General features: G+C 46.4%; 5 protein-coding genes across 5 annotated transcripts; all 5 read left to right on the forward strand.

The window, feature by feature from the left end:
- Nucleotides 1-2,045, forward strand: LOC8062074 (auxin-responsive protein IAA26). Its single transcript, XM_002460514.2, has 5 exons — nucleotides 1-250; nucleotides 335-462; nucleotides 567-657; nucleotides 745-863; nucleotides 1,273-2,045. The coding sequence occupies exons 1-4, from the start codon at nucleotides 120-122 to the stop codon at nucleotides 818-820; spliced, it is 426 nt and encodes a 141-aa protein (XP_002460559.1). The 5' UTR covers nucleotides 1-119; the 3' UTR covers nucleotides 821-863; nucleotides 1,273-2,045.
- Nucleotides 7,547-11,003, forward strand: LOC8062075 (endoglucanase 23). The gene is made up of 4 exons (XM_021452969.1): nucleotides 7,547-8,464; nucleotides 9,717-9,878; nucleotides 9,964-10,239; nucleotides 10,320-11,003. Exons 1-4 carry the CDS (start codon nucleotides 7,568-7,570, stop codon nucleotides 10,662-10,664), a joined length of 1,680 nt encoding a protein of 559 aa, XP_021308644.1. The 5' UTR covers nucleotides 7,547-7,567; the 3' UTR covers nucleotides 10,665-11,003.
- Nucleotides 11,710-13,601, forward strand: LOC8062076 (cytochrome P450 71A1). Its single transcript, XM_002460516.2, has 2 exons — nucleotides 11,710-12,696; nucleotides 12,799-13,601. Exons 1-2 carry the CDS (start codon nucleotides 11,809-11,811, stop codon nucleotides 13,429-13,431), a joined length of 1,521 nt encoding a protein of 506 aa, XP_002460561.1. The 5' UTR covers nucleotides 11,710-11,808; the 3' UTR covers nucleotides 13,432-13,601.
- Nucleotides 15,719-17,550, forward strand: LOC8062077 (cytochrome P450 71A1). The gene is made up of 2 exons (XM_002460517.2): nucleotides 15,719-16,653; nucleotides 16,746-17,550. The coding sequence occupies exons 1-2, from the start codon at nucleotides 15,775-15,777 to the stop codon at nucleotides 17,382-17,384; spliced, it is 1,518 nt and encodes a 505-aa protein (XP_002460562.1). The 5' UTR covers nucleotides 15,719-15,774; the 3' UTR covers nucleotides 17,385-17,550.
- Nucleotides 17,697-20,674, forward strand: LOC8062078 (cytochrome P450 71A1). The gene is made up of 2 exons (XM_002460518.2): nucleotides 17,697-19,544; nucleotides 19,652-20,674. Exons 1-2 carry the CDS (start codon nucleotides 18,663-18,665, stop codon nucleotides 20,288-20,290), a joined length of 1,521 nt encoding a protein of 506 aa, XP_002460563.1. The 5' UTR covers nucleotides 17,697-18,662; the 3' UTR covers nucleotides 20,291-20,674.

Consider the following 21,829-nt stretch of genomic DNA (forward strand, 5'->3'; position numbering starts at 1 on the left):
CACCTTCCACGCTTCACGATTTGCTCCACCACCTCAGGTCCCCGTCCCTCAGCTTGTCGACGTACACAGGCCGCCATTGATTAGGACGGACGCCGGAGCTCGATCAAAGCCTGGAACGCATGGCGGGCTACGGCGGCGGCGACGACGGCGTGGACCTCACCGAGCTGACGCTGGGGCTACCCGGCGTCAATGCGCGCAAGGCGAGACGAGCGAGGAAGAACGGCCAGCAGCCGCCGTCGTCGTCCGCCATGTACGTTGTTGACTGGTGTGGGGTGGCATATGCACGTGGTTCTGTTTCTGTCTGACTCTGACCGGCTGAGACGATTGCGAGCAGGATGCAAGCGTTCGTGAAGGTGAGCATGGACGGGACGCCGTACCTGAGGAAGGTGGACGTGGCGGCGTACGACGACTACGGCGAGCTCGTGGAGGCGCTCAATGAGCTCTTCTGCTGCTGCTCCATCGGTAAGCTTGCTGTGCTGCTAGTAGTGTTATGCTGCGCGAGATCGATATACGGCCGGGGAGAATGGAAACTGATGTAGAATTGTGGTTTGTTTCGTTTTGTGCAGGGCTGATGGATGGGTACGGCGACTGGGAGCACGCCGTGGTGTACGAGGACGGCGACGGCGACTGGATGCTCGTCGGCGACGTGCCGTGGGAGTAAGCACCCTCGCTCTGAAACTGCACTGCCATTGTAGTAAAGACGATAGGCTCTAACAATGGCAAATACACGTGTCTGGTTTGCAGGATGTTCGTGTCCTCGTGCAAGAGGATGAGAGTGATGCGATCGTGCGAGGCGAGAGGGTTGAGCTCCAACGCCTGACAGGCATGCAGCGCCGCGTAGCATTGAGAAGAGAATGACAGAGGTGGGGGCAGGTGTTCAGAAATGTGCTGTTTCTACTCTGCATGTGGTTGCATTGCGCTGAATGCCATAATCAGCACTAACACGTTCAGAAATGTGTTATTCTTTTCTGTGTTAAAAAGAATCGAGTCTTTTGTTTTTGAGGGCATGAATCCGCTACAATGATAAAGAATAGGTTGAATTAAGAAACCCTTTGAAAAGTGGGACAGGAACTCTATACATGGCAGTAGCATTGATCACACATCAAAGCTAGTACTACATACCAAAAACAAATCATCGCAGGAACATCCACATATCGAACTCCAACTGGAACTAACATTTTTGTCGCTGCTGAACATTTCAGTCGTGTTCATTCTTTCCCTCTGTATATAGTCTGTAAATAAAACACTGATTGGCTGTCCGTTTGGTTTCAGATTTGAATGTGCAGAGGCATCATCCGAACTGAACTTGCACTGCTGCACATAGCTAGCTCAAGTGGCGAGGAAGCTGACGAAGGTGATGACGACGCAATTCTGAATGAGGCAATGCAAGTACGATTCCATCTACACAACAAAGACTGCACTGCACATGATTAGTGGGAATAAAAGTTAGTTGACGCCGCCAATGCAAGAACGTACGATCTCCTCCTGCTTGCCGCTCCTCACATGAGCAGGATACGGTTGACTTCCCTGACATCCAAATATTTTAGTACTAGTTCCATCTCCCAGCGGATCAACACCCACCTGCACCCCAGCTCATGTCACATTTTGCTCTTCTTGTTGTGTGTCACATGTACATGAATCAAGAGTCGTTGATTTAACACAAGTTGCCATTGCCACCGTGATTGGAGATCTCGGGTTGACGCGTTGAGCTCACAACGGTTTTGTTTCGCGTCGATTCAGCTGTCAGGATGTCGCGTGACAAACTGACAATGGCTAGCTGCATTTGGAGGTCTGCGTCGTATACTGTAGGCAGAGCTGAGAGCAGTGGACTTCCAATTTTCAAAAGCGTGGAAGTAGCAGAAACAATCTTTGATGCGCGTATAGTAGTGGACCTAGCAAGTGGCCGTGTAGGTTAAGGATAGGATAGGATCGTGCCAATCTCACTAAATCAGATAGTCCCTCTGTCATGATACCATCGAGGAACAAGTTAATCTATCTATTATTTTGTACTTGCCTAATTGGCCAACAAAATAATTTACCATGTTAGTTCTCGGCACCTCAAATTATCATGTTCATTGGAGAAAATAAATTTAATAATATGCAGACATAAATGTTGTAACTTACCCATCACTATTATTGGCTCATTGCAAAAAAAAAAAGCTTAACTAAAAAAGAAAGCTACCTTTGTATTGAAGTCAATCTATTTTTAATTTGGTCAAGTTTATATAAAAGATTATCAGAATTTATGACACAAAAATAGTCATACTATAAATATGTACTTCTACGAATAGACAGATTCCATTCCAGCCAGTTTTTTTTTTTAAACGGGATTGAAAAAAAAAGAAATTGACGGATGATGAACTTCCGTGGTCATGAACTGGTGCCCTACTGGACCGGTGAAAGTGAAACATGTACTTATTAGGAAAAAAGTTCACTTTAGGTCCCTCAACTTTCACGAAAGTCTGATTTTCGTCCCTGAACTCTAAAACCGGGTAAAATACATCCCTCAACTTTTAAATCCGTGCACATTACATCCCTGACCTGGTTTTGAAAGCGGTTTTGTCTTTTTCTTTTTATTTATTTTGGCTGAATTTTTTGAAAAATCACAGTAAATCACATAAAAACATAAAATAGAAAACTCAATTTTGTTAGACTTCAGATGAGTACATCTATACATTGAATATATAATATAGTATATTTTAGTACAAATTTTTTTATGCAGCTTTAGATTTATGCTTTTCTATAATTAATTAGACTAATTATAGTTATAGTTTCTATGGTCCAATTGTGATGAAAATTATATAGTGGGCTAATTATTTATGATTGAGTTGCAGTAAAAATTGCATACTCATTGGATCATGTATTACTTAGTTATCGATTTATTCAAGTTTATGCTTGTTAAATCTTAATAAATCTATAACTAAGTTATACATGATCTAATGAGTATGAAATTTTTACCATAGTTTAAACATATAATAATTAGCACAACATAAAAAATTCACCACAATTGGGCCATACAACATATAGCTGTGAATTATTCGAATTAATTATTGAAAAACATAGATCTAAAGCTACAACAAAAAACTTTGTACTAAAGCATACCATATTATATGTTCACTGTGTAGATCTACTTAGTCCAACAAAATCATATTTAATATTTTATGAATTTAATATGATTTACTATAATTTTACAAATATTCAACGGAAATAAATAAAAATGAAAAAGACAAAACTGCCTTCAAAACTGCTCATAACCATGTCAAGGACGTAATATGCATGGTTTTAAAAGTTAAGGGATGTATTTTATCTGGTTTTGAAGTTCAGGGATGAAAAATAGACTTTCGCGAAAGTTGAGGGACCTGAAGTGGACTTCTTCCACTTATTAGTACTCTGTTGGTGCGAGGCCCTGACTCCCAGCAGGCCGCGGCCTCCGAGGACGAAGAAAAGCCCGATAAGCCCACCTCTGTGCGGAAACGGGCCAACAAGCGGGGTCGTATCGTAGCACACACGGCGAGCTGCATATAGGAGTACCGCAAGAGCGCCGATGACAACGGGCGGCCATGATTCGACGCCAGCGCGTACAGCGACCACACGGATTCATTCTGCCGTGACGGGACGCATGAATCGTGCGCCCTCTCCACCCTCGTCTCGTGCCATTGCGCCGGTGCGCGGTGCGCCGCACGCCGCACCAACCCACGCCACGCCCCGTGATTCCGTCGGTGGCGACGGAACTGTGCCATACGTATGCGACAGCGTTAACGCCGGTGTTTTTTTTTTTTTTTTTTTTTTTTTTGCCGCGATCTCGTCGGTCGCTTTCGGTTTTTCGACTTTTACACACATCGATCCATCGTATAGGGATATTAAGCTTTGGACTCGCGCACGCAAAGGCCTGCGCAGGTTGCATCACTGGAGTGTCACGCATGGTGTCCCGCAAAACGGAGGCCTGTTTCCGCGACAAAGCGCGTGCTTCGATCCATCCACCTACCAGCTTTTGTTAAGGAAGATCTATCAGGATTGCAACCTTTGATCCTGCAAATGTTCCAGGTGTTGCTTCTAGAGTAGGACGCTCACAACTGCTCGCATTTACCAGCATGCTGCTGTATATATCACCTGATGGGCCAGGACCCGCCCAAATGCAGCGTGGTTGATTTATTTGAGATTTTGATCAGGCACGACACTGCATATATATCAGTTACTACTTAATCAATACACCAGTACTGAAAGCTTGTACTATAGACTATTTGGGCTCTTGTGAAATGATTTACATGCACCGCCCAATATTAATACACTTTCGATCGATTTGTCCCTTACGTGCGCAGTAGTCTGCTAGCTCTTGCATTTCCGAAGGACACGGCCGGACCACAGGGTCCCCTCCCCTCCCCATGGGCTGGGCAAGACAGCAATGGTCCTCCGCATCGATCCGCCGGCCGGTTCCTTTTATGCATGCAGTGGCACGACGAGAAGCATTCCGGCCTCCCATTTCGACAACCTTAACAGCTCCCTTTTCCGGCAAGCGTCGCGCATTTGCCGTATCCATATCTGGTCGGTAGGTTGTTACGCCGAGTTACCCGGCCGGTCGCGATCGTCGATATTCGCCGCCGTTCCTCGTCCACCTGCTGTCTCCAACGAGAAGCAGGCTCGCGCCCCTTTCGGACGGACTAACGTTTTCACGCAGATCGGCAGGGATTTGTGCCTTGTCCTCTTGCTGGATTGGAGAGGCTGCCAATGCATGCCATGCACGATGATTGCATGCGTGCATGGGGGGGATGGCGTTGCAGCGATTGATGATGAGTGGTAGCATCAAACTCCGATCCGACTTGGGCTTGATCTTTGCGAGATACAGAAGCAAGGGCCCGGGATGGAGTCAACAGAAAAACGACCATGTACAGGGAAGTTTTAGTTCTTCGCACCGGTGAGCGAGTTGCTTCGGTACATTCGCTGTTTGAAGTACACTCACGGCTCTTTAATTTGCGCCACTGAGCGAGTTGTCGTCCTTTTCGCTTACAACCGTCTGATGGATATCCAACGAACCTAACCCTCTCCCGTGCCCATATGAGTTAGTAGCACGTCTAAGCAGGGTGCGGAGTCCGAATTAGACTATCAAGGAGTTAGTAGCCCATATAATTAAGTTACTCCTCCCATTCCAAATTGTAAGTCGTTTGACTTTTTTTACTCTAAGTTTGACCACTCGTCTTATTCAAAAAATTTATGCAAATATAGTCAAATTTAAGTCGTTCTTGAAGAACTTTTATTAATAAATCAATACACAACAAAAAAAAGTGATATTTTGTATAAAATTTTGAATAAGACAAGTGGTCAAACTTGATATTAAAAAAGTCAAACGACTTACAATTTAGGATGGATTGAGTAGAGTAGAGTATTCATGCTTGGCATATAGTTTGATCTCAAAACAAAATGGAATAAATGCATAACGTGATCATTTGTAGATCTTTATTTAAACCTCCCATACCTAAAGTAACCTATACAAGTTAGAGTTAGAGCAACACACGTCTAGCTATGTATGAAATTTTGATTCCTAGATGAATTTAAGACACATTGGCATGATCGTTGAATAAATCTCCCAGCCACAAATCGCCCAAAGTAATCTGTTGCACATTGCCAATGAGCACCCTACCTACCTCTAATCTAAATAAATAATTAGCTAAAAATACAAACAATCATGCTATGTTGGATGCTCATAACTAGGTGGGTGTTGGCATCAGTTATGCTAGCGTTTTTAGACCAAGTGCATGGTGATGTTGTAGTTTTTCTCTAAAAAGTACTCCAAAAACTTAATATTAATCCTGAGAAATAAGTATGTTTCTAATAGGCAAAGCTAAGTGCTAACAAATCAACAAGTTAGGAAACTGCAATGTATTGAACTAATGGAATGAAGATTAAAACTAATGACGACTCTACTCGAGTGCTTGTGCTAACAATTATGAGAAAATGCTTCTATCTAGGATATCAGGTTCATCACTAGAAAACATCACAAGGCAACGTTAAACGATAGGTAACGATTAACAACCATAGTTGTATGGAGCATATTTGGAAGGGCTCTATCACTGTGCTTAACTACATCTACACCTACACCTACTTTACGTGCACTACGACAATAATATATTGGTAAAGAGATATAATGTCTACTTTACATGCACAATAACGGTGTAATGTAATTCTTTGTGTGCACTATAATGATGTATTGGTAGGGGGGTATAGTCATAATGATGGTTACAACAATTTCACAAGTGTGATTGTTCATGAACCAATCATAGGAACAAGCAAGCATTCCGTAGACTAATCATCAATATAGGTAACAAGTGCATACAAATTTAGTTAACATCCCTTCATCTTATGTGACAATAGAGATGTTAATCTTTTATAGACATGTAGTATGATGATGAGGATCATGTGAAATATCCAATCATTTAGGGCCACATGATGGTCAACTATGTGTGGTGCATATGTGGTGCTACCTGATGCGGAGCAACTATATGGCTCAGCTACTGCTCTTTTTTCCTCTCACAAGATTGACATCAACTTTATTCTTTTGTTCTGCATCGAAACCCTTGGGGTCTCCTAATTGTGTGTCCTTTGTCCTTTAGCAAAAGCGGGCTCTATACCACAATGCCATAATAGACCTGAGCATAATAAACTTGACCCGCACGCCTTACTGCACAGGGTCTTGACAACGAGAACAAGAAGTAAGCCCATGAATATGTTGACTTCCACCCCTTTGGCTTCCATAGGCTTCTTTTTTGAAATCCACACTCTCCTCAATATGTTAAGCTAGAACAATAATACTGCGTACAAGGCTACAACTTATGTCCAACCAATCAAGTTTCAACCAGTCCAAGCTGGCTTCCCTTAAAACTAGACCAATAAGAAAACATAAATCACAACTTTATTTGAAAATCATTGAATGAAGCCCAATCTATACTGCTCCGATGCTTGAACAATGCCAATTTAGGATCTAACAAGGATGGTCCTACGTACGTGAACTAGTGGCCTAGTTCTTCCATCCGCTACATCTTAACCGCTGCATGTGACCACACCGTGGCCCGTAGCTGCTGGTTGCCCGTGTAGGACATCAAGAACCCTGAACAATCCTTTGGCCTCACCTCTTGTTACCACCACTCCCGTGACCCCAGCCTTTGTCCTTTAACTATCCCACACATTCCCTACCATAAATCCAAGAAAACCCAGACCCTGAAAATACACACCATCCCTAGCTTCAACCATGTATATATTGATGGCACTCATCACCAGCGGTTTCTACTTAACACATCGAGTGAATGAAGCCACGCTCACAGTATAAATGGTCTGGACCATGTCAATGTGTTGTGTGTGTATATATGCAGTCCAGTGTACAACAGTTAGAGCCACCAATGCTGAAGTTACCAGTGTCATGGATAAAAGAGCAGCGTGTAACAATTCTGTCAGTAGGAAGCATGTGCATTTTGACATGTTGCTGCCTATAAATACGCGCCGAAACACCAAAGATGCGCTTCAGGTGACAGTGAGCTAGTGCGTAGTGTGAGTGAGTAGAAGCAGCAAACTGGGAAAAATGGCGCCTTGCTCTGCTCCTCGCTCATCTCCCGTCCACCATTTGTGTGTGCACATCCTACTAGCGTCCTTGCTCGCGGCGCGGTGGCTCGTGCCATCCTGCTCGGCTTCCTCCTTCTTCCGCGTCCCTTGGCCCGCCGGGCGCGGGCGGCACGACTACCGTGACGCGCTGGCCAAGTCCATCCTCTTCTTCGAGGGCCAGCGCTCGGGGCGGCTGCCGCCGGGCCAGCGCGCGTCGTGGCGCGGGGACTCCGGCGTGTCGGACGGCGCCGCGGCCGGGGTCGACCTGGAGGGCGGGTACTACGACGCCGGCGACAACGTCAAGTTCGGCTTCCCCATGGCGTTCACCACCACCATGCTGGCCTGGAGCGTCATCGAGTTCGGCGACTCCATGCCGCGCGACGAGCGCCGCCACGCCGCCGCCGCCGTCCGCTGGGCCACCGACTACCTCCTCAAGACGCTCGCCCACCCCGGCGTCATCTTCCTGCAGGCAAGTGCGCGGCATTGTTGTTGTGCACTGCCAGTCTGCCACGTTCTTTCATGTCGTCGCAGCAGAGCAGCAGGGATCGCTGAGAGTGCTGTGCGCCGGGCAATGCAGGTAGGCGATCCGTGGAAGGATCACGACTGCTGGGAGAGGCCGGAGGACATGGACACGGACCGCACGGTGTACAACGTCAGCGCGGGGCGGCCGGGCTCGGACATCGCGGGGGAGACGGCGGCGGCATTGGCGGCCGCGTCCATGGTGTTCCGAGATGCCGACCCGGAGTACGCCGAGACGCTGCTCACGAGCGCGAGAAAGGCGTTCGAGTTCGCGGACACGTACAAGGGCGCGTACAGCGACGACCCAGACCTCAGGGCAGGGGGCTGCCCGTTCTACTGCGACTTCAATGGCTACCAGGTCAGATGCTTGTCTCGTTTCCTTGCCTCTGTGAGCAGATAGCGACATGACCTCTGCACCTTTGCCTCGACATCACAAGACACAGAGAAGCTTACACTGTGTTGCAGTTGCAGTAGCGTTGGATGGAAATCGGTAGTAGTCCATAGTTCACCAGACAATTTCTATCTGTCTGTAAGCACTAACCATGCATATTATTTGAATATTTGGTAAAAAACCGAACAGAAGAAAATCCTAGAGAATGGAGCTACATAAAGTGGTGACAACAGGTCTCATCTGTTGCTTACGTGTCATCGCTATGTTGTATCTAGGCCCAGGGAAAAAAAATCATGCACGGGCCACGGCAAATAACTAGTTAAAGGATTAATGGCTAAAATTTGTATGGGCAAAAAAAGAAAAAAGGGCCTTACCTGTTTGGATGGGCAATAGCTAATTTTAGCCAACGCCCTAAAGCTCTCCTTTAGCCCATCCAAAAATGCTCTTATGAACACTAGTGTCAGTGAAATAACTAAAACAGAGACAAACTTGAACACCACTAAGTGACTGCCGTTTTCAATGGAACAACAAATTTTGAAGTTTCTATTCCTGAATTTCTGGCGCTCCATCCTCTAGAAATTTTGGCTGATTCCTGTCTGACACGCACTACATATTGCTCATGTATTATGTATTATGTAGGCCCAAAGGAAAGGGTAGAACATCATAAGCGACTGATAGCTCCAGCTGTGTGGTTTGATGAAATCCACTTAATGAAATTTTCGGTGCTCAAATTGTCATGTTTATATGAATTATTTGTTTGCGAGGGATGGAGTTCTCGTGGACTAATCAATTCCATTACACAAACCAAATAAAAAAAATAAGGGGCAGAAAATGACGAATGACTATTGATCGGAAAAAAATGACGAATGACCCTATTCCTAAACACACACAGAGCGGCAACGGAGCATATCAACAAAAAGTTGAGTTTCCACTTGCTGACGCCCAAACATACGACACATATTGGCAGAGTGTACCTAGTGTGGGCCGACATGCAACATTTCATCAAACCTATGCTCATATAAAATCGATGAGAATTGAAGGTTGCTTCCACATATTCCACTATTAGAACATTGAGAACTTTTTTTTTCGAACACGAAAATGTTTTGTGTGCCAATTTTTACAGAAGAAGAGGCTCAATATATGCCGATAACATTGAGAACAAACAGAAGTTCAGAACTGATCAGGCTGATGTCATAAAGCGTACTGAAATCCTTGGCAGGATGAGCTGCTGTGGGGAGCAGCATGGCTAAGGAGAGCCTCCGAGGATGACACATTCCTCCAATACATTCAGAACAATGGCAAGACCCTTGGTGCAGAAGACAGCAGTAACGAGTTCGGGTGGGACAACAAGCATGCCGGCCTCAACGTCCTTGTTTCCAAGGTGACGGGCTGCTTCCATCTATCTCCTTCAATCCCTGAATGCAAATTATGCTGACAAGAAAATGGTGGCTGTGATTGCTTTGCAGGAGTTCATAGAAGGCGACGCGCTATCTTTGCAGTCCTACAAGGAGTTTGCAGACAGCTTCATATGCACGCTCATTCCAGAGTCGTCTTCACCACATATCACGTACACACCTGGGGGCATGATCTACAAGCCTGGAGGCAGCAACATGCAGCATGTCACCTCCATCTCCTTCTTGCTCCTAACTTACGCCAAGTACCTCTCCAAGTCCTCTCATACTGTCAACTGTGGAGACGTTTCAGTTGGCCCTCTAACTCTTCAGCTGCAAGCCAAAAAACAGGTACTGTAACATTTGATATTTTCACCATACGTACTGACATCTGCTCTGAACATTTCGAATTTATCCATACATATCTGCAGGTTGATTACTTGTTAGGAGATAATCCAATGAAGATGTCGTATATGATCGGGTACGGTGACCGGTACCCTCAGCGGATCCATCACCGGGCATCGTCATTGCCCTCGATCAAGGACCATCCTCAACAGATGGTGTGCAAAGAAGGCACGCCATACTTCAATTCATCTAGCGCGAACCCTAACCCGTTGATCGGCGCAGTGGTCGGCGGCCCGGGGGAGGATGATGCTTATGAGGATGACCGTGCAGATTTCAGGAAATCTGAACCCACCACCTACATCAATGCTCCATTGGTAGGAGTGCTTGCATACTTTGTTGGCAATCCTAATCCTGGCCATACCAGACATTGAGCACCACAATCTCTGAATCTTGGTATGTATATATTTATATATAAGATCGAGTGAATGAAGTTATAGATAGGTGCAAGTGAGACAGTAGGATTGATGCAACTACTGTCATAGGAGTGGAATTTATGTGATAGAGAGAGTCTGTCTTGCATGGTATTTTTCTATTTTGTTGTTGGGTTTGCACTGAATTTGTTTGTGCAAGTGGCATTTTTACTGTACTAGTATAGTCATCGGTGAAAAATATTGTACTTTGGTTTTTGATTTGAACAGTTCTAAAGGAACTCATAGCTTGAAAATCTAATGTCATATGGAAGACTGTTTGACTATCATGGTGTCCTGAACTGAAATTGTGCAGATAAATGCTGATAATTATAAAGGACAGCGGCCATAGCTCAAGTAGTCAGGTTAAAGGACATCAGTACATCACTGCTCTTCCTCTTGGACCTCAAAGGCTGAGACAAAAGAAGTGCTCGCCATCACCATGGGTGCATATATTGCCAAAACATGATAACAAAGAGCGGTTTCATATTTCAGAGTTCAGACAAGTCACGCAGCGTCAGTCTGAGATTTCAGTGTCGAAGAATTGTCATAGATAAGTCTGCTCACCAGACAATCCAATGGATGAAGTCACGTCTGGATAGATGCAGATAGGAAACAAACGAAAATTGGAGTTATTGCTCCGCAGCCACCAACAAGACTACAACTCTACAATAGATTGGAAGAAATTCAACACTTCAGCTGGTCCTCCGTCCAGATTCATAAAAGAAGTCGTTCTGGACGAGGCTTCAGGGCAAACATTGAGAATATAAGTACTAAATAACTTTTAAATTGTTGAGTTCAAAAGTTTAAAAACCATATGAATAGATTTATCTTAAAAAAATATATTCATAAAAGTATACATATACATCACTTTTTAATAAATATTTTTTATATAAAAATAAAAAGTTTAAGTTATGCTAAGGACTAAGGAGCCTGGAGTAGCCACCACTAGCCACTAAGTCGGAAAAAAATAGCAGTAGTAGCCACCAAGGAAAGAATCTTTAACGTCGCTATGATCGCTATATAACATGACCACGAGAAACCCAATCTTTCCTTCATCAGTACTAGCAGTCATCACTCAGCAGACTGCTGTGCAGAGCAGGACAAGATGTTTCATTACGTAGTCGCGGCCGCCGGCGTGCTTATCGTCTTCCTTTATGCCGTCAAGAAACGCCAAAGCAGCAAGCTCCCGCCGTCGCCTCCGTCGCTGCCGGTGATCGGTCACCTCCACCTCATCGGCCGCCTCGCGCACCGCTCCCTACGCGAGCTGCAGCTTCGCTACGGCGGGAGCTGTGGCCTCCTCTACCTGCAGCTCGGGCGCAGGCGGACCTTGGTCGTGTCCACTGCCGCGGCGGCAGCGGACCTGTTCAGGAACCACGACCTCGCCTTCGCCTCCCGCCCGCACAGCGTGTCAGGTGACAAGATGATGTACGGCTGCAACAACGTGTCCTTCGCGCCATATGGCGGGAACTGGCGCCGGGGCAAGAAGATCGCGGTGGTCCACCTCCTCTCCCTGCGCCGCGTGGAGTCGTTCGCGCCCGTGCGGGCCGCCGAGGTGGCAGCGCTCGTCGCACATACCCGCCGTGCTGCGGAGGCGGGGGAGGCTGTGGAGCTGAGGGAGCTCCTGTATGGCTACACCAACGCGGTGGTCACCCGCGCGGCCACCGGTGCCGCCGGGGCGACAGCAGAGAGGCTGAAACAGCTGCTGGGGAACTCCGCGGCGCTGATGGTGGGCTTCCAACCGGAGGATGTGCTGCCGGACGTGCCGGCGAGGTTTGTGAGGTGGGCGACAGGCCTCGATAAGAAGCTCGATGACATGGCCAAGGCGTGGGACAAGTTTCTGTCCGAGATAGTGGCTGCGCACAAGGAGAAGGGGGCCGGCGGCGGCGGTGCAGGGGAGCAGGATGGGGACTTCTTGGACGTCTTGCTGCGGCTTAGGGAAGAAGACACCGATGGGGTCGAGCTCACAGACGATCGCATCAAAGGCACCGTCGAGGTCATCTTCACAGAAACGCTCTTTTAATTTTGTAGACAAATGTCTGCTAATCTTGTTCTCTCCTGATCCCTTCCCTGTTCGATTCTTAACTTGCCTCTGCAGGACATGATAGGCGGCGGAACTGAAACAACCATCCAGACGCTGGAATGGACCATGGCAGAGCTCATCGCCAACCCACGGGTCACGGCCAAACTCAAGAACGAGATCACGCGAGTCGTCACCGCTGATCAGCCGACCATCTCGGAGTCGGATCTGAACAGAATGGAATACCTGAAAGCAGTTTTCAAAGAGGTGCTCCGGCTCCACGCGCCGTTGCCGCTCCTCGTGCCGCACGAATCGACGGCACCCGCGGTCGTGCAGGGCTACGAGATCCCCGCCAAGACCGGGCTCTACATCAACGTGTGGGCGATCGGGAGGGACCCGGCGGCGTGGGACGCGCCGGAGGAGTTCCGACCGGAGCGGTTCGTGGGCAGCAGCTCCCCGGTGGACTTTAGAGGGAACGACTACCAGTTCATCCCGTTCGGTGCCGGTAGGAGGATCTGCCCCGGTATCAACTTCGCGCTTCCGGTCTTAGAGCTCGCAGTCGCCAGCCTCATGCGCCATTTTGACTGGGAGCTCCCCGCTGGCATGCAATTGACGGACCTCGACATGAGCGAGACGCCGGGGCTGATGACGCCGCGGCGGGTTCCCCTTGTCGTGGTCCCCAGGACGGTGCCTCAGCCAGCACTGCCGTAGGATCACGGTCGACCTCGGCCAGTGGGCCTTGTTTGGAAAAGCCAGTTCTGTAGCTACCTAAAATCCTTGTAAACAGTTGCTCAAAAAAAAATCCTTGTAAATACGCAAACCCCCCCCCCCCCCCCCTTTTTTTTACAAGGCTAAGTACTCTCTCTATCCCATTAAAAATATTATTTTTGACTTTCAAACTTTTTGTTTGATCATTTGTCTTATTTAAATTTTTTATATAAATATTATTTATTTTATTATGAGTTGTTTTATTAACAAGAATAATTTAACAATAATTTGTTTATTTTACTATTCATATAAAAAATTAAATAAGACGAACGATTAAACAATAAAAAGTTAAAAGTTAAAAATAACATTTTCAATGAAATAGAGGGACTACGTTGGAAGAGCGGTCAATTCTAAGCCTACTCTGCCACATTTTCACCAGAAAGAAATAAACTTCTTGCTGGCACGGCACAGTGTCGAACTGTGTCGGACGACCTGTGTGGCTGCTTGAAAAAAATGTGTGTGACAAAAAAAAATAGTTCACAACTGCTTATGAAAATACTTATGAAGCTGTGTCAAACAAAATCTAATATTGAACATTCCATTAACACCAAAATGGAGATGACATTGCAGAAAAGGCCTAAAGATGCAAAGTTGTATTGTCAGGTGGGTTCAAATGCACCTTTATGCATGCATCATACATCCCAGGAAGAAATGAATTAAGCCGAAGAGAGATAAATAAGTATATCGATCATGTACATAGTCACTCGATCAATTCCATATTATAGATCAAAAAAGCCAAAATCGAGTTATAATTTAGATTTAGAACAGAGGAAGTAGAAGGCAAGATAATACTACAATACTATGTAAATGGAAACTAACCAGAAGCACCAAAGATTATGTAAAGTTGTATATGCATGGCTACATTACTATCACAAAATAGAAATAGCATAAACACACACAGGGCCAAATGATGTTGTCGCCTCATAAAAAGATCAATTATTATATGACAAAAATATTTTGTTATATACAATATATCAGATGTGAATCTTAGTGAATTTGATTGTTCATTTTATTTTTTACAAATTTTATCTTGTTTTATACTTTTACCATAGTGTTACACACTACTGATCGCCACAATCCATTGATCTAAACACTTTAATTATTATAATATGTAATCCTAATTATAATAACTAGTCCATCAACCGTGCTGTCGCACGGGCTAAAATTTTGTATATTGTTAAGAGATATACAAATGTATGATTTTTCTTTTTGTTATTTTCTATAAAAATAGGCATAACAGGTACTTCATAGTCTATATTCAATTACCATAAATTTATTCATCGCCTTTTTTTTGTAAGGGACTGATTTACATGTTTTCATCCATATTCATATTTTTAATTTCCATGACACCTCTGTTGATTTTAAATATGAATTATTTTGAAATTTCGTCATTACTATGGTGGCCTTGCCGCTGTCGTCTTGTGGCCCTTTTCGCTTTAACTTATTTGCTAAATTTGCTATTCAAGCCTTGTTCAGTTTTCAAACTAGGAAATTTTCACTTGTTACATCGAATGTTTGAATATATACATAGAGTATTAAATATAGATAAAAAAATAAAATAATTACATAGTTTAGTTGGAAATTACGAGACGAATTATTTAAGCCTAGTTATTTTATAATTAGTCTTAAGTGCTACAATAATTTACTTGTGCTAATGATAAATTAATTAGACTTAATAAATTCATCTCGTAGTTTCTAGCCGAGTTATATAATTAGTTTTATTATCATTATCCAAACACCCCTTCTATTTTTTTTAGCTTCAATTTCATAAAGGACGCAGTAAAGCTAAAATTATTTTAAAAAACGTTTGGTAAACAACTTTTGGGGAAAGATAATGGAGATTGGAGAGAGTGCTGGAAGAACCTAGTATTTTTCAGCTTCACCATGGTTCTTGCGTTGTGAGACAAGCTGAAAAACAGTTTTTTTCATCCTGATCTGTTTGTAGGAGAAACTGAAAAACCACTTTATAATATTGCGGTGAAATTCCTGCCAAATTGGTCATAAACAACTTACAGTTTAAATGAAAATAGAGTATGATTTATAAATCCATAGTCCGATCGTGGATGGCTTCGTGAATTTGAATTGAGCTAAAAAATGTCTCTGTCGTCCTTTCGCCGCAGCAATAGACTTTTCAATGAATCTGATCGACTTTTGCCGTCTTTTGTTAAGAAAAAAAAAAGAAACTATCGTTGTCTGTGTGTATACAATCGTTTTTCACCACCGCTAAAGCCGAGCAAAAGCCAATCATTTCTCCGCAGCAATAGACTGGTCATCAGAGCAGAAAAAATGTCTCCTTACCTGCTGCTTGCCGCCGCCGCGCTTATCGCCTTCCTCTACATCATCAAGAACCGCAGGAGCAGCAAGCTCCCGCCGTCCCCGCCGTCGCTACCGCTGATCGGCCACCTTCACCTCATCGGCCGCCTCGCGCACCGATCCTTGCACGAGCTGCAGCTTCGCTATGGCGGCGGCGGCGGTCTCCTCTTCCTGCAACTCGGGCGCAGGCGGACCTTGGTCGTGTCCACTGCCGCGGCGGCAGCGGACCTGTTCAGGAACCACGACCTCGCCTTCGCCTCGCGCGCGCGCAGCGTGGGAGGGGATAAGATGACGTATGGCTGCAGCAACGTGTCGTTCGCGCCGTACGGCGAGAACTGGCGCCTGGGCAAGAAGATCGCGGTGGTCCACCTCCTCTCCCCGCGGCGCGTGGAGTCGTTCGCGCCCGTGCGGGCCGCCGAGGTAGCCGCGCTCGTCGCGTGGACACGCTGCGCCGCGGAGGCACGGGAGGCCGTGGAGATGAGGGAGCTCCTGTACGGGTACACCAACGCGGTGGTCACCCGCGCGGCCACCGGTGCCGCCGGAGTAACAGCAGACAAGATGAAACAGCTGATGGGGAACGCCGAGGCGCTGATGGCGGGCTTCCAACCTGAGGACGTGCTGCCGGACGCGCCGGCGAGGTTTGTGAGATGGGCGACGGGCCTCGATAAGAAGCTCGACGACATGGGCGAGGCATGGGACAAGTTCCTGTCCGAGATAGTGGCCGCGCACAAGAAGGGGGACGACGGTGCAGGGGAGGACGATGAGGACTTCTTGGACGTCTTGCTTCGGCTGAGGGAAGAAGGTACCGGCGGGCTCGAGCTCACAGACGATCGCATCAAAGCTATCATCAAGGTTATCTTTGCACAGATGCTCTTTTAGTTTTCCAAGAAAAGTTTATTAGAGATATTGGTCCTCTGATCCGTGCTCAATTCTTGCGTCTGCAGGATATGATATTCGCCGCAACTGAAACATCATCTCAAACGCTAGAATGGACCATGGCCGAACTCATGGCCAACCCGCGGGTGATGAGCAAGCTCCAGGACGAGATAGCGCGAGTCGTCAGCGCCGATCAGACGACCATTGCTGAACCGGACCTGAGCAAAATGGAGTACCTGAAGGCAGTGTTCAAAGAGGTGCTTCGGCTCCACGCACCAGCGCCGCTCCTCGTCCCGCACGAATCAACGACGCCAGCGGTCGTGCAGGGCTACGAGATCCCGGCCAAGACGGCGCTCTTCGTCAACGTGTGGGCCATCGGGCGGGACCCTGCTGTGTGGGACACAGCGGACGTGTTCCGCCCGGAGCGGTTCATGGCCGGCAGCCCCTCCGTGGACTTTAGAGGGACCGACTACCAGCTCATCCCGTTCGGCGCCGGTCGGAGGATCTGCCCGGGCATCAGCTTCGCGCTGCCGGTCTTGGAGCTCGCGCTCGTCAGCCTCCTGCATCACTTCGAATGGGAGCTCCCCGCCGGCATGCGTCCGGCGGACCTCGACATGGGCGAGGCACCGGGGCTGACGACGCCCCGGCAGGTACCCCTTGTCCTAGTCCCCAAGTGCAAGACGCTCGTTCAGGCGGCACTACAGTAGCACAAGGGATTTGGTGTGCCTCCATTGTTACCGTGAACTAGGCTGGACAGTTTGGTCTTTCACATTTAGTCATGGGGCATTGATGATAAAATTGGCCTACGGCATCATCTCAATTTATATTATGTAATAGAATGTATATATACTAAAAGATACTCACGTATTGCTACGGGGACTGCAAATAATTTGAAATGAAATTAAGTGAAGGTGATACAGATAAACTTGCAATAAGATATTGAAAGTTGGATGACATGATTATTAGTAGGGTGAAATGAAAGTTGCAATAAGATACTGAAAAGGAGAACATAACGGAATCATAGTCATTCCAAAAGGTCAACAAAAAACATCTAGAGGACAGTACAGTATGAGCCTCAAATGAGAGCATCCATCAATTCTCTCGCCCTTCCTCTGGCCCACGATAATTTCCAATCTTCAATCTTCATTGTCGTCGAATTGGTTGTAGATGTCGTCACTGGTCAGCACTTCAGTAGTCTTGTAACAACCTATATCATAATATTCACCGCCTCGAGCAATGTTTCCAGATCTTCTTTAGAATAAAGGCTTGCCCAATATTTCACAAGTGCACAGGTATGGCAGATTATTTCATCAGGGTTTGTAATCAACTTATTTTCAAAACAAGCTCTATTTCTCGTTTTCCAAGTGCCCCAACAAATCGCGGCCACCCCAAGAGTATAAAAGTCTTGTCCATTTGAGAAGCAATCAGATATCCAACTCCAGTACTGAACCAAACTGCACGGTCTATTTGTAGCTCCAAACCTCCAATGCAGTATGCTATGCTAGCTGTGTCGCAATAAAAAATGAGATGAGTTGTATTTTCATCCTGCTCACAAAATTAACAAGTACCATTTCCACCCCACTTCCTCCAAATAAAGTTGTCTTTGGCTAGTATTGCATTGTTTTGTAACCACATACCCTTTCCAAATGTTTTTATGTTATGGACCAGCATCATCCTGGGTGAGGGCATTGTTCTTTCCAAATTATCACATCATCATCCTCGTGCAGCTGAAATTTTCAAACAACGTTGTTTTATATATTGCCATTGTGATCCAAGATCATCCTGTAGCCATCACAGAGTTGGAAGACAGTAGGGAATTCTATATAGAGAGGTTCTCGAGAGAGAAAAAAAATCAAGGATCTTTGACCCATTCTTGCAAATATTTTTCTGCCTTACAGAAATGTCTCTTACTTTGAGCAGATCTGTCCAAACTGGAGAGTCATTCTACTGATGTGTTACAGTCATCATTCATCAGAGCAGAAAAAATGTCTCCTTACCTGCTCGCCGCCGGCGCGCTTATCGTCTTCCTCTATGTCATCAAGAACCGCAGGAGCAGCAAGCTCCCACCGTCCCCGCCGTCGCTACCGCTGATCGGCCACCTTCACCTCATCGGCCGCCTCGCGCACCGATCCTTGCACGAGCTGCAGCTTCGCTATGGCGACGGCGGCAGCGGTCTCCTCTTCCTGCAACTTGGCCGCAGACCGACCTTGGTCGTGTTCACTGCCGCCGCGGCCACGGATCTGTTCAAGAACCACGACCTCGCCTTCGCCTCCCGCCCGCGCAGCGTCGGAGGGGATAAGCTGATGTATGGGTGCAGCAACGTTTCGTTCGCGCCTTACGGCGAGAACTGGCGCCGGGGCAAAAAGATCGCGGTGGTCCACCTCCTCTCCCCGCGGCGCGTGGAGTCGTTCGCGCCCGTGCGGGCCGCCGAGGTAGCCGCGCTCGTCGCACGGACACGCCGCGCCGCGGAAGCAGGGGAGGCCGTGCAGATGAGGGAGCTCCTGTACGGCTACACGAACGCGGTGGTCACCCGCGCGGCCACCGGTGCCGCTGGGGCCACAGCAGAGAAGCTGAAACAGCTGATGGGGAACTCCGCGGCGCTGATGGCGGGCTTCCAACCCGAAGACGTGCTGCCGGACGCACCGGCGAGGTTTGTGAGATGGGCGACGGGCCTCGATAAGAAGCTCGAAGACATGGCCGAGGTGTGGGACAAGTTCCTGTCCGAGATAGTTGCCGCACACAAGGAGAAGGGGGGTGGCGATGCAGGGGAGGAGGATGAGGACTTCTTGGATGTCTTGCTTCGGCTGAGGGAAGAAGGCGCCGATGGGCTCGAGCTCACAGACGATCGCATCAAAGCTACTATCGAGGTTATCGTCTTCGCAGAAATCCTCTTCTAGCATGTCATCAAGAAATGTTTGCTACCAAATAATTCAGTACTGTTCCTCTTATCCGTGCTTGATTCTTGCGTCTGCAGGACATGATAGCCGCTGCAACTGAAACATCATCTCAAACGTTGGAATGGACCATGGCAGAACTCATCGCCAACCCGCGGGTGCTGGGCAAGCTCCAAGACGAGATAGTGCGAGTCGTCAACGCCGATCAGCCGGCCATCTGTGAACCCGACCTGAGCAGAATGGGATATCTGAAGGCAGTATTCAAAGAGGTGCTTCGGCTCCACGCACCAGCGCCGCTCCTCGTCCCGCACGAATCAACAACGCCCGCTGTTGTGCAGGGCTACGAGATCCCGGCCAAGACGGCGCTCTTCGTCAACGTATGGGCCATCGGACGGGACCCCGCTGTGTGGGACGCACCGGACGAGTTCCGCCCGGAGCGGTTCATGGGCGGCAGTCGCTCGGTGGACTTCAGAGGGACCGACTACCAGCTCATCCCGTTCGGCGCCGGGCGGAGGATCTGCCCCGGCATCAGCTTCGCGGTGCCGGTCTTGGAGCTCGCGCTCGTCAGCCTCCTGCGTCATTTCGAGTGGGAGCTCCCCGCCGGCATGCGCCCGGTGGACCTCGACATGGGCGAGGCACCGGGGCTTACGACGCCGCGGCGGGTTCCCCTCGTCCTAGTCCCCAAGTGCCGGACGCTCGTTCAGGCAGCGCTGCAGTAGCTGAGGCCTCAGGGAATTTGTTGTGGCTCCATGGGTACCGAGGTTTGTCTATTTGAGAAGTTGTGGATCAAAGCAAAATTCAAGAACACTGGTTACCGAAAAACAACACACACGTAAGAACACGTTTGAGTGCTCCCGAATTGCAGAAAGAAATCGGTTTCTTGTTGACTGCAGTACATGGCATGGTTCTCCCTGGACTAGACTGGACAGTGTGGTATTTCACGTTTATATAGTCTTGGCCTCTTGGGCCAGAATAATGAGATGGCCATAAGTGACAATTGGGCTACACCATCATCTCAATGTATATATGTAATATATATCCTATATTTTCACGATTGTTAATAGATAACGTGTATATTTATCGCCTATGCATGCATTTGTACTTGATATTTTTACAAGATTGTACGACATGTATATTTACTTTAAATATTTTTTAATATATTAATCATGTTAATATATATATATATATATATACACACACACAGAGCGAGAGAGAAGATATTGGTAATTTATATGCATATTTGGGAGGATGTTTTAGTATTTTTTTAATAAGTACATAAGTGGTAATTTTGAAGAAAATTTAAGAGGTTAAGTAATTACATGTAAATTTATGGTTGTTCTATATGATGTTTTGTAATAGGAATGAGTGATTTAAATACAAATTAATAGGTTACATTATGTGTTCATAATCATGGAGGTGGGTAATTATTTGACAGTGGCAAACTCTAAAGACGTTGGCAGTGGTGATGTTGCCGGTAATGGCATGACCATATTAGACTTTGTTTTCGATGCATGTGTATATACTTCCATCCACATATGTTGCAGTGGATTGGAGTAAAACTTAATTTAATTTTACTTAAACTCACTTTAACATGTGGATTGACATGAATATATGCGCATCCAAACAAGGCTTATCGCTAGAATCACATAAACAAGAGTTGGTTCCAAGCTTATCGCTGGAGACCCTGAGTTACAAAGTTTGGTGCATGATCCATAAAACAAGTCTGAATCACCAACTCTAAACCTGCACCAAAGGTAGTTAATATATCTTTACAACATCTGTTAGAGCAAGAACAATTAACTTTAGCCAAGTTAGTCAACATTTTCGCTGATGTGAATGAGAAAAGTGAACATAGAGGAGAGAGTTTAGCTTTCATACAAACAACAACTGGACACGAAAGTATAGACAATAGTGGATCCCAATAGAAATATATGTGATGAAGAATATAAATATATAATAATAAAAATCATTGATAAATAAATACAAGACTAACTACTATATAACTTAGTTCTTATTACTTTACTTATACAGATAAACAAGACTGTTATTGACCTTGTTGCTTTACAAAACCAAGTCTAACAATAAACAAGTTGAAAACAAAAGCGTGAGGCTACGAGGAGAATGTAAAAATGGGAATGGTTCGGTTCGGCCCAAAGGTTCTTCGAACCGGTCCAAAAAATAGTCTAAATGGGCTCCATTTCTGACCCATTAAGTGAGTTAGGGTTAGTGGTTCCAAATCCATCGAATCTTTGGATCGA

The sequence above is a fragment of the Sorghum bicolor genome, chromosome 2 (genome assembly GCF_000003195.3).
Source record: "Sorghum bicolor cultivar BTx623 chromosome 2, Sorghum_bicolor_NCBIv3, whole genome shotgun sequence".
Taxonomy (NCBI): domain Eukaryota; kingdom Viridiplantae; phylum Streptophyta; class Magnoliopsida; order Poales; family Poaceae; genus Sorghum; species Sorghum bicolor.